This window comes from Etheostoma spectabile, unplaced genomic scaffold (genome assembly GCF_008692095.1).
Source record: "Etheostoma spectabile isolate EspeVRDwgs_2016 unplaced genomic scaffold, UIUC_Espe_1.0 scaffold379, whole genome shotgun sequence".
NCBI lineage: Eukaryota > Metazoa > Chordata > Actinopteri > Perciformes > Percidae > Etheostoma > Etheostoma spectabile.
This window is the reverse complement of record NW_022605596.1, coordinates 117,612-129,492: the sequence shown is the minus strand read 5'-3', so window position 1 is coordinate 129,492 and position 11,881 is coordinate 117,612. Positions and strand designations below refer to the sequence as shown.

The following is an 11,881-nucleotide window of genomic DNA, read 5'->3' as shown; positions in this document are numbered from 1 at the left end:
TCAAAATAATTCATAATTTCTGTTTTTTTAACCCTTATGTTGTCCTTGGTTCAAATTTGACCCATAATCATTTTTTTTTTCATAAAAGAAAATGGCCCTTTGAAATAAGCTAAAAATGTCAACATTAGAAATATCAAATAACTTTAGAAAAAGCATCCACAACATTGAAAAAGTGACAAAAAATGTCAGAAAAAGCGCTAATAGTTTTGACAGAAAAACCTTTTTTTCATGGTTGACGGGAAGACGACACAAGGGTTAACTCAAATATTAGGTATAATTCTATATAAATGAGGGTTATTGACCATGAATTCCAAAAAGTAGCCTACTGTAAAACTATGGTAGTAAGGTGGTGTTAGTGAAAACTAAAAACAAGTCTGAAAAAGGGACAAAAATGTCAAATTTTGACCAGGTAGGACAAGGGTTAAAGTAGAAGTGTGTATCTCAGTCCTGCAACGCCGCACACCAATTTTAGTGTTGAGAGAATCAAAATGGGCAAAGTTCAATTCATTTCAGTTTTTCACATTGTGCAAATCAACAAACAATCCATCATGTTGGACCTTTAAGGCCCAGAGGAGTTTTTATAGAGCATCTTTAGCTGCATATAGGGTGAGAAATTTCAAGTCAATCTGATTTATGAAAAATTGCATTTGTGGCCAATTGGGTTCATATCTTTTAGGAACATTATCATTTCCAGGCATTGGGCCAAGTTTCTTGTTTCTAGCTCATTCCAGCTCATGACAATTTGAGCCACAGTGGAAGACAAAGAATAATAATAAATCAGAGCAAAAATAATAGGTTTCTGGATCCCAAATAATAACCAATCTGAGCAAAAATAATAGGGTTCTACCCCTTTGTGGTTTGCCCTAATGACTTAACAGAAGTAAGTGTGACGTGGCGGCTTACATGTGTTTAGGACTTTCAAGGGACATAGGACCTGCAAGTGGGGGGGGGGTGGGGGGGGGGGGGGGTGATGGGACTGACAGAGGTAACCCAGCTACTGTGCTAACAACCTGCTGTTTACTGAACTATACTGCTGACAGCAGTTTATTTATCTTGAAAGCAACAGGCTTGGTTTTCAATTCAATTATTATATATATATATATATATATATATATATATGTATAACTGAGTGCATACCAGTGGGAGTAAAGTATTGAATCATGTCTTTTTACTGCATTGACATTGAGCTGTGTCCTTTTCTTTATACTCTGAACAGAGTCGGATGAAACACATTATACAATTTGAGGAGAAGGAAGTGTAGTACAGGAGATGGAAAGTACCATAATTTCCCTTATTATTACTGTCTAATAGAACAGCTAGCAAGGCTATGAGGAAAATCTGCTTGTTGATGCTTTTGGCTGTCAAAAACAGTTTTTAAAGACTATTCAAAAACAGTTTTTGAAACTTACTCTGGATCAGTCCCTATCCTCCCAGTTAAGTGTGAACTCTCCCTGGTGTGTGTTTCTTCCAGGCTCCCAGTTCCTGGGCTGCCCTGCTTTTTTTTGTCATGTTGCTCTGTGATCGGCAACACATGTTTTCACTTGCAGACCACATTTTTTTCCACTGGGGAGGAATCCGGAGGGCATTTCCTGGCTTTGTCCGTGCACCGGTGCCCAGACTGCCAACAGACTCAAAGTCCTACACAAAACGAGGTACTTCTCTTTCCAGTCTTGAATGAAGTAGACTTTATGTTTCGGACTAGTTTTTCCTGAGATGTTGTTGCACAGGATGATGTCATTGGATTACAAAGGCTGACTCACAAGCCCCGCCTCAGGACTCTGCCAGAGCGCGGGTTTGCATGACTGCATACCATTGTTACTGTTTTAAATCACTAAAAAAAAGTGGTGGGATTTTTTTTTTTAACATCAATGTGAGTATGTTTTCCACTGTTTCTGGCTTGTTTTTGGACTAAATGTGCTGTAAGTGTAACTTAGTGTGCCACTTATTTCCTGCAACTGAACTGAATCTACCTAGAAACATCAATCCTGTCAGAAGTAACTTCTATCAAATGTAATAATGCCAAGATATCCAGTATTTATTTTCTCTCTCTGCAGCCTGACTCTGCTAAAACCAAACTCCCAGCTCTCGAGGCTCCACATCCCAACATGGCTGCCCTCATCACAGAGAACTTTAAGTTCGTGTCCCTCTTCTTCAAGAGTAAAGATGTGATGATGTTTAACGGTCTGATCGCTCTGGGCACCGTCGCCAGCCAGACTGCATACAACATTTTTGCTTTTGAATGTCCATGTTCCTCTGGGAGGAACTACCGCTACGGTCTGGCTGCCATTGGTGTTCCCGCGCTGGTGTTTTTCCTCATTGGGATAATGATGAACAAGACCACGTGGGACCTGGTGTCGGAGTGCCGGCTCAGGAAGTGCCAGAAACTGTCGGGAGCCGCGGCCTTCGCGGTGCTGGGGACGATCATCGGTCGAGGCGTGGTGGCGCCGATCACCTGGTCAGTCATCTCTCTGCTGCAGGGCCAGGCGTACACGTGCGCCCTCAGTGAGTTCGTGGACCCGAGCACGGTGGAGGGGTTCCCCCCGGATCTGGGGCCAGAGGTCATGGCCAAATTCCCGTGTCAAGAAAGTGTTCCAAAAGAGCTGCGAGGCTTCTGGGCTGAAATTAACCGAAGACTGAAATATGAATCTCAGGTACTGAACGTACTTTATTCTGTTTTTGCGCGATTGTCTAAGTTTTATCCCTTGTGTGTAGTATTAATGTAAAATATCGATCAATTATCAAATCAAATGTTCAAATGACAGTTGCTACATTTGATCGTAATTGCCATCAGAACCCATTAAAGGAAAGTGTCCTCTCCTGACTGGCTAGTAGTCCTTACCTAGGTACTGTCAGGGCCCTCATACTCTGATCCCTGACTGGCTAGTATCCTTACCTAGTACTGTAGGACCCTCATACTCTGCTCCTGACTGGCTAGTAGTCCTTTACCTAGGTACTGTCAGGCCCTCTACTATGCTTCGTCGGACTGGCTAGGAGTCCTACCTAGGTACTGTCAGGCCCCATATCTGCTCTGACTGGCTAGTAGTCCTTACCTAGGTACTGTCGGGCCCTCATACTCTGCTCCCGACTGGCTAGTAGTCCTTACCTAGGTACTGTCAGGCCTCATACTCTGCTCCTGACTGGCTAGTAGTCCTAACGGTACTGTCAGGGCCCTCCTACTCGCTCCGACTGGCTAGTAGTCCTTACCGGTAGTCAGGGCCACATACTCTCGTCCTGACTGGCTAGTAGTCCTTAACTAGGTACGTCAGGTCCTCATACTCTGCTCCTGACTGGCTAGTAGTCCTTACCTAGGTACTGTCAGGCCCTCATACTCTGCTCCTGACTGGCTAGTTAGTCCTTACTAGGTACTGTCAGGGCCTCATACTCTGCTCCTGATGGCTAGTAGTCTTACCTAGGTACTGTCAGGGCCCTCATAACTGCTTCTGACTGGCTAGGTATCATGTACGAGGGTACTGTCAGGGCCAATCATACTCTGCTCCTGACTGGCTAGTAGTCCTTACCTAGGTACTGCTTATGTGTGACTCCCAACAAAGATGGACCAGAAGTGGGATGTCTCACTCTGGAGTTAAAACAGAGAGCTCAACACACAGGGGGAAAAGAGGAGCTGCAGCAATGTGCAGTACAACAACCATGTAAACCTGTTCTGGTACAACCTCTAAATATAAGTATGCACCTGAAAAGGAGCAGAATATGGACACTTTAACAAACGTTAGGTGACAGGATTGATACCAGTAGTACAGAGCTTGACTCAGGATGTAGTTAGCCTAGCTTAGCTTGAAGACAGGTGGAAACAGCCAGCCTGGCTCTGTGCAAAATACCAAAATACACCTAACAACTGCTCACTGATTAACTTGTTGTGGTATGTTTGTTCAATCTATACACAATGTAAAAAACATTTTTTGGGGGTTTCAGGAGGAATTGCTTGCTGGAACTATGTCTCCATCCAAACAGATGGTGAACTATGAACTGTATTTCTATCAGATGTGGACCAATGATTCATAAGTGTCCACTTATTGCAGTGTATAATCGCTATGATTTAATTTGTAAATGAACCTCAAGAAATTGGAGTTGTGTTGGGTGTTTCATGATGTCACTGCGTGAAGCCCAAAGCAAGAAGATCAGTTTCATCTTGGTCCAGTTTTTTTTTTTTTTTTATTACAGTTCATACTTCTTGGTTCCCTGTATCTGTCTTTTATTGTCTGTTACGCGACCTTGAGTGCTTAGAAAGGCGCTGTTAAATCAAATGTATTATTATTATTAATATTATTATTATTAAAGCAGGAGAAAGACAGCTTAGTCAAAAGTACATACAATTACAAACACATTTGAAAAGGTCTGATTTCCATTTAATACTACTGTAAATAAAAAAAGATAAGATAAGATAACCTTTATTTGTCCCACGGTGGGGAAATTGCGGTTTGCAACAGCAAAGATAAGAGCAGAGATAGAGATTAAGCAAACAGTATTATACAATAATTACATTTGAATTAGTAAATTGCACTATGAAAATTGCTCAAATGAAAATGTATGCACATATGTAGTAATAATAATGGCGTACACAGGGTGCAGTGCAGGGGGTGTGAGAATAATGGACTCTTTACTCCACCCCTTTATTTGACAGCTTGGGTGAGATCTGAAATGAAGGTTGGGTCAACAAGTCTTTTAAGTGTTTCTTCTTGGCAAAGAAGGTGGAGGGATGGGGGGGGGGGGGGGTCTCTTCTAAACCAGTTCTGACTCTGAGGGAATAGGAACTTGTGGAATTCCACTTCCACGGTCAAGCACAAACACATCATCTACTTGGACACATGTGTGCTGAATACAGAAACTGTGAAAGGTTAGAAGCAGTACAACAAACCTGTAATTTATCAATAATTATACAACGGACATAAATTACCATGACAGCTATAACATTAAAATGATGAACACACAATAGTGTGCGTGGAGAGCTGCACGAGTGGGTAGGAAGTGTCACACTGGTGCTCTACGGTTTAGAAAAGTTGAAAGAATCTGAGGCACGATAGGATTCAAAATCTTTAATATCTCTTGGCTTTTAAGCCGTGAGAAATGCTAAACACGTAATGCATCACAATAATATAATTTATGATTCTAAAATGAGCCATTCTGTATAATGAGTCATTTTAGATGCATGACTTTTACTTGTATCAGAGGACTATGTAGTGTTGTTGCTTTCACTTAAGTAAAAAAAAAAAAATTGAATAGTTCTTTTTAAACAGCAGCGAATGGAGTGAACAATGAGCCATAAAATTAATTTCTGCATTTTGGAACAAAACTACTTACAACTACCAACGGCCATACCCATTAGGACCTTTTAGTCAGGCGTTTCTTTTACCATTCTGCAAATAAAATTCTTACCAATAGCTTTTCTTTTTTTACTATGTATTCCTAAAGGCGTCTAGTAACACCTTGCAATTTATCCACGGTCAAATCCTAGCTATTACTACTAGCTACTCAATTTTGTATTTAAATTGAGTTTTTACTAGTACAATCAAAGTTATAGATATCTTAAAATACAATTTTACTATTGAGAATGTTATTGTGGAAATCGTTGATAACCATTTTGACAAGGAAATATAATTATATGGATGAGTAATATAGTATAATTACAGATTGGAGTGGGGTTTGATTAAATGTTACTACTCTGCTTGTTTGCTCTGATTTAAAGACAAACAAAGATATTAATAAGCACAGCGCAGACCTAAATATGAGATCCAGTGCCTTGGGTGATGACATGTGTTCTTTTCAGCTGATAGGCTGGCTGCTGGTGGGCGGGATCTGTCTGACGGTGTTCCTGATGCTGTGTATGAAGCGCTGCTCGTCTCCACTCGGCCACCTGCAGGACAACTACTGGTCCCAGTACCGCTCAAATGAAAATGCCCTCTTCCAGAACACGGCAGCTGTCCACGCCCGCATCCTGGCTGCAGAGAACGTTAAGAGCTTCTTTGGATTTGTGGCACTGGAGAAGGAAGAGAAGGCGCAACTGGCTGAGCACCAGAATGCCAGTCCTATCTGCAGCACTACCTGGGAAAGGGTGACCGGGGTGTACCTGTACAGGGAGAAGAACGGACTGCCTCTGTACAGCAGGCTCAACAAATGGGCCACGTACAGCCTGGAGAACAACGTGGAGGCCATGGAGAAAGAGATGGACGTGCTCAGCTGACAGTATTCTTCTGGAAGATGGTCCAGTGACTGCCACCGTAATGCTCCAGACCTCACGTAGAGATGGTTACGTAGGTGATAGCAACGAATATTCATGCGGCTCTAACTCCTCCAGACTTCTGCTGCAAGGATTAGAACCTGCTCCGAATCCACTGGCCATGCAACGCCATTGCCTCTGCAGCTGCGCTGGCTTCCAGTTGCCTACAGAATCCATTTCAAAGTCCTGCTCCTGGCATACAAGGCCCTACACAAATATTCCCCCTCCTACCTCACTGACCTCCTGGAAGTTCACACCCCTGCCCGCTCCCATTAAAATGACCCCCCATCATCACAGACCCTTCACCATACATAGAGATTGGCATGGTGTTATTTCAGTTAGCTTAATAGCTGGTTTGATTTCCATTGAGAGATGATCTTATGGAAAGTTCCCCATGCCGATCTCTATGTATGGGGAAGGGTATGTGATGATGTGGGGTGATGGTGGTGGTGGTGGGGGTGTAGTGGGGGGGCTATTGGGGGGGCTAGTGGGGGGGAATTTTATCAGGATGCATAGTATCCTGATCCATGAAATAACTGGCCTTTAATAATAAAAATCAACCTGCCTCTATGGGAATTTAACATAGGGATGAGTGTACTTATGCCTCCTGTATTTCAAGGAAGAACATTTATTTATTCATGATACATTATTTATTCACAACGAAAATTGGTGCCCTTAAAAAGTTGGATTTTTCTAAATTTTTTCAATAAGGCATTAAGATCAATTTCCCAAAGATGTTTTTTATTCCTCTTTTTATTCAACTTTAGGCTTGAGTATTCTGTCATGTTGGACCCTACATATTGCTATGCATGTAGACATTTTTCATTTTTTATGGCCCTACTTCTCTTGCACCTGCACTCACTTGTAAAAAAAAAAAAAAATTGTTTATATTATTTTAAAGTAGAATAAAGTTTACGATCTTTAAATATCATTTGTTGCCATTTTTTAATACGCCCCTCTGGTTAACCCTCGTGTTTCTTCCCGCCTTAAAATGAAAAAAACCTTTTATCAAGGTTGTGGTTTTTTTTTTTTTTTTTTTTTTTTACCCTTTTTTATCTTTCCCTCAATTTTTCTTCTTCCTTTTTTCAACGTTTGTCTACTTTTTTTGAGCCTTTTGAAATTTCGTGGGTTTTTCCCAAAATGTGTTACTTTTTCCGACATCTTTTCACATTTTAGTCACTTTTATTGACATTTGTCTTTTTTTTTTTTTTACATTTTTCTTCTTTTTTACATTTGTCACATTTACATTTTTTAAGTTTTTTTTTCTCTAAATGCTATAAAATCCACCCAAATCCAATGAAAGTGGTAACCTGATTATTAATTTTAGTTGTGAGGAGCGTTGTTGGGAACCATCCAAGTTACTTTTTGGAAAAATTGTTTGAAATAAACCAATATTTATGATATAGAAACTTTTTTGAAAGTGGTCACATTTGACACTGGCCCATCCAGCCCCCCCCCCCCCCCCTCGAGTAAAATTGGTCTAGAACCGCCATTGTAATATCCCTTTTCGCTGCACACTGGGGGGGGGGGGGAATGAGCTGGTGGACCTCATTGCAAAGGAGAGTTAGATGTCCATGTATCATTGGGGAGAGTGGAACAGAGAGAAAGAATTAAAGAGGGCTAAACAAAAGAATGGCAGAGCAGGTGGGGAAAGGAAGTTAGGGGCAGACACTGGAGATAACCTGAAGTTAGGAAAGATATTTCTTTGTTTCTCTGTCCTCTAGGGACTCTGTAAAAGTGTGTAGATTGAGGGTGGGGCACTGTGGGTTAAATTACTCTTTCTGCATTGTAGGAAAACTTTTTTATACGTGAATGTGGAAGTCTTGGGACAGTGACTGTGTGTCAGAATGTAGTTCTAACTTTGACCTGTGGAGGGCAGTAATACAATACATAACACTAACGAAATCCTAGAAGAAGAAGACGAAGAAGACAAAGAGCTTCTCACTGCGCATGTGTGAAAGCTTGTAGGTTCAGGCGGGCTGATTCAAAACATAAACAAGATGGATCTAATATCTGCGCTGCAGTTTCTGAAGTTAAATGAACTTCCAAAAGGTAAATTGTGAATTTATTTTGTAAATGTCCTTTTTCTGTTATAACGTTATCGATTTGAAGTGATTTTTATAAATTCTAATACATATTTCAGGCCGCCCTGGTTGTTTGACAGCCAAAGTTGATTGCTAACGTTAGCTAGCTATTTCCCGGGGTTAGCTATGTGTCCTGTGCGGTAAGAACGGCACTCCTGAGTCCCATTCACATATCCAGCAAATTACCTATTTCCGCCTGCTTTAGAAGCAAAACACCGTTAAAACGACTTTCACATCTCATACCTGAATTGTTGCGAGCCGGGTGGCGTTTCGGCTAACAACTGTCTAGCTAAATATTAATATTATGTACTTCTGTTACAAAAATATCTATTCAAATACGAAAATATAACACTGACCGTTACTGGTTTAGGATTAACAGGTAACAGGTAAACGGTATCCTGATAACAGGATTATCCTGATCCCAACAGTGTATATACTTGTATTTATATTTTGCCCTTGACATGTGTAACTGCTGTCACAGTGATAAAGTAGACATAGGTCCCCAATTAAACTATTCAGTATAGTAAAATAAAAATCATTATTTTGATCCAGATTAAATGTTTTTTCTAAGGGTAAATATGTCATGAATTTGGTCTTTATTTATTTATTTATTTATTTTAATAAAAAGCAATCATTTTTGCCCTTAAAACCCTTACCAGCTTTTAATTTCCCACAGAGAACAGAACTTTCGAGATGACGAAATAATGCCTGTTGCTGTGATGTATCACTTTAAAAGTTTAGGTAACATTACCTGTTGTGATTTCCAGCCTGGGTGGACGCAGTGTGGGACTTGGAGTTCACAGAGAGACACTCCCTGGATGAAAACATAGCGGAGGAACTCACAGGCAGCGGAGACAAGGCCTTCATCACCCTGTACCAGTGTTTACTGGACCTTGCTGCTGAGCAACAGCAGTCTGCAGGCAGAGATGGAGCGTCGCAGGTAAAACCTTCTGTCCTGAGTTTTAATGTGCAAATAAATATGTACATTTTTAGATATAAAAAGAGATTTATACTGAAATTTAATAAAGATAGTGGCTCCCTGAAATGTCCTGTGTGGGCAGTAAGCACAGTCTGTCTACAATGTTGCACTGCAGAGTGTCTGGGCAATTCTGGGGGAGAACGAGGTGTCGATCAAATCGTTGGTGGCTGTGCTGTCCTTCTTTGTCCTGACGGGAAAAGCCAAAGCGGCCAACGTCCAGCAGAGGGTGAACGGTCTACATGCTGCCTCACTCTACCTGCTGCTGCTAGGAATCCCAGGTGAGGAAATCTAAAACTCTGCCTCCTCTCTGGACCCAAAGCTACACACAGACACACAGAAACAGACCTGCAGGTGCGTCTGTGTGACCAAGGAAATTTTTTTTAGTCACACTTGAGTGATTTTTTTGGTGGTGTGTGCGACCAAAATGGTCACACTCAGCAGGAGAGCTGCCAGTGCTCTAGCCAGGACTGACTTCCATCCTATTAGCAACAAAGATTCTAGCATCCTCGAAATATCAGTGTGATAAGAACTACCCATGACAGAGACTTTCTTAAATGATTTAATGTGTGCACAATTTATTTTAATTTGGCCCATGTCCAATCCACTAACATGGACATGGTAGATATTATGACCTATACCGTAGCCAGATACCGGGGGGGTCGAGATGTTTTGGCACTTATACAGTCAATGCATCATCCTCCTGGGGGAAACACTGAGTTTGTTTTTTCAATCGATTGCTTGTGTGGGATTCAGTACAAATTGTATTGTATATTAAAAATAAAATTACTTTGAACAAAAACACTTAATTTTAAGAATTGTGTTGTTTTTGCCTATAATGTCGTACTAGAAAGCAGATTGGATTATAACTCTTAGGACTTAAAGATATGGATAGTTAATTGCATCATATTATTATCTAAATGCAGAGAAATAACTTTATTTTGGAAATATAATTTTTGTTGCACTGGCTATCATTTCTATTAGTAATAATAACATTGTATTGAGCAAGTCTATTGCTAAGATCTAGGAACATAACATCACTAGAACAAAATCAACAGGTTGCCAGAACCAAGAGTAGAAAGAGCTGGAATGATCGAGATTATTGAAACCCCTTTTGTTTTGAAGTGAAAGTGAGAGCGAGCTCATAGGGAATGTTATGCTGAGTGCGGTGGACTACAGTGAGTATAGTAGTTTAAAGGCCTTCTCTTGATGATGCATAACCATTTTATTGCTTCCAGGGAGCATCGCCAACAAGGTGTTCCATGAGGTTTTGTTGGACACGTGTTCAGACTTGACCTCTCACTGCTGGCCTCAGGACTCTGGAAAGAAGCGCAAGAAGGACGGCCTAAAGAGCTCTCAGACAGAGGGCAAGCGCTCCAGACCACAGCGAACGGACCCTCCAGAGGTAAAGTCCTGCATCGGAAATCACTCAAACCCAGTTACAGTAGAAGTTGAATTTGTTTTGAGTTCAGATTTGAATGACTTCTGTCTGGATTGCCCTGATGTCTACAATGGGGGAATTTTCAAAATAACCCTTCAGACAATAAACCATAAATCTGGAGTGAGTCCAATAGAGGTGATGCATAATCTTCAGGATTTCCCTGCAGAACGTTTGTTAGTTAAGGTGGTAGGGTGGGGTTTGTCGTCAGCATTGTTAAGGAACCGGCATTGAAACCGAGGAATCTAAATTGACCGGCATTGATAAGGAACCGGCATCGATACCCCACTTTTGATGCTGTTTCCTTAATGTTTCCTCCTTTTTTTCAATACCATTTGTCTTAAAATCCATTTCAACATCAACACAAATACATTAAACACAAAACTTTTATTTTCCACCTTAATTGTTAATCAAAACAGTTCCAGTAACACTGCTCCCTCAGAGTAAAATTAATAATACTGGTTGTGCTTTTGAATAGGGGTGCGCCAGTCAGTTACTCAGGATTGGTATCAATCACACCTTTACAAATTACCATAAAAAGGGAAAACTTTTTGCCAGAACATGAACATATTATAAATAGTTAATAAATAAACAAATGACATTGTGTACAGGCTTATATCGAACTAAAATTTAAAGAAATGTAAAGATCTCATCTGAAGACTTCTGTCATTCAAACAACATGTAGTTTAAAGTTGTAGTTTGAGTTGTAGTTTAAAACTTTTACAGTCAACTTAATAAAAACTCGGGTTTATGCGGGCACAAGTCCATAAATACAGTTAATGTAAAGAGGCGGAAAACGAGAAATGAAGGTTCAGTTAGCAAAGATTAGCTCCGTTACCGGTTAGCTCCATCATAAATGTATGGAGCGGAGGAGACCAAACAACCAAACTGATGAATAATGTTCGGGGAGCTTTAACAGCGGTGTGGCCGCGACATTTCTACGGTTTACTACAGTTAATTAATTAAAAGACCACCAGCAGCAAGTTAACGATAGCCTCTGAGCCTGAAGTGAAGCATTGACGCTGTCATGCACGCAGAGGGAGGGACTGGAGGCCACTGGTCTTTGTGTGCTGTAATAAATACATTGTTGGTTAGGGGGAAAAAAATGTAATTCAGATGTTATCTATTCGAGTGGGTCTCAATATACCTGG

The 11,881-nt window shown here is 40.8% G+C and overlaps 1 protein-coding gene and 1 long non-coding RNA gene across 2 annotated transcripts; one reads left to right on the top strand and one right to left on the bottom strand.

Moving 5' to 3' along the window:
- Positions 1–1,454: 1,454 nt before the first annotated feature.
- LOC116686475 (calcium homeostasis modulator protein 2) lies at positions 1,455–6,527 on the top strand. Its single transcript, XM_032511495.1, has 3 exons — positions 1,455–1,870; positions 2,055–2,651; positions 5,783–6,527. The coding sequence occupies exons 1-3, from the start codon at positions 1,799–1,801 to the stop codon at positions 6,194–6,196; spliced, it is 1,083 nt and encodes a 360-aa protein (XP_032367386.1). The 5' UTR covers positions 1,455–1,798; the 3' UTR covers positions 6,197–6,527.
- On the bottom strand, positions 3,276–3,528 carry LOC116686479 (uncharacterized). Its single transcript, XR_004331267.1, has 3 exons — positions 3,490–3,528; positions 3,410–3,434; positions 3,276–3,305 (listed from the first exon to the last, which is right to left on the bottom strand). It is a non-coding gene; the product is annotated as an uncharacterized LOC116686479 (long non-coding RNA).
- Positions 6,528–11,881: the final 5,354 nt, after the last annotated feature.

What these genes read in the sequence shown, in the direction of transcription:
- LOC116686475 (XM_032511495.1), top strand. Translation starts at nt 1,799, where the DNA reads ATGACTGCATACCATTGTTACTGTTTTAAATCACTAAAAAAAAGTGGT. An exon ending in TTTTTTTTTTTAACATCAAT is followed by an intron (nt 1,871 to 2,054) that starts GTGAGTATGTTT and finishes CTCTCTCTGCAG; the next exon opens with CCTGACTCTGCTAAAACCAA. An exon ending in GACTGAAATATGAATCTCAG is followed by an intron (nt 2,652 to 5,782) that starts GTACTGAACGTA and finishes TGTTCTTTTCAG; the next exon opens with CTGATAGGCTGGCTGCTGGT.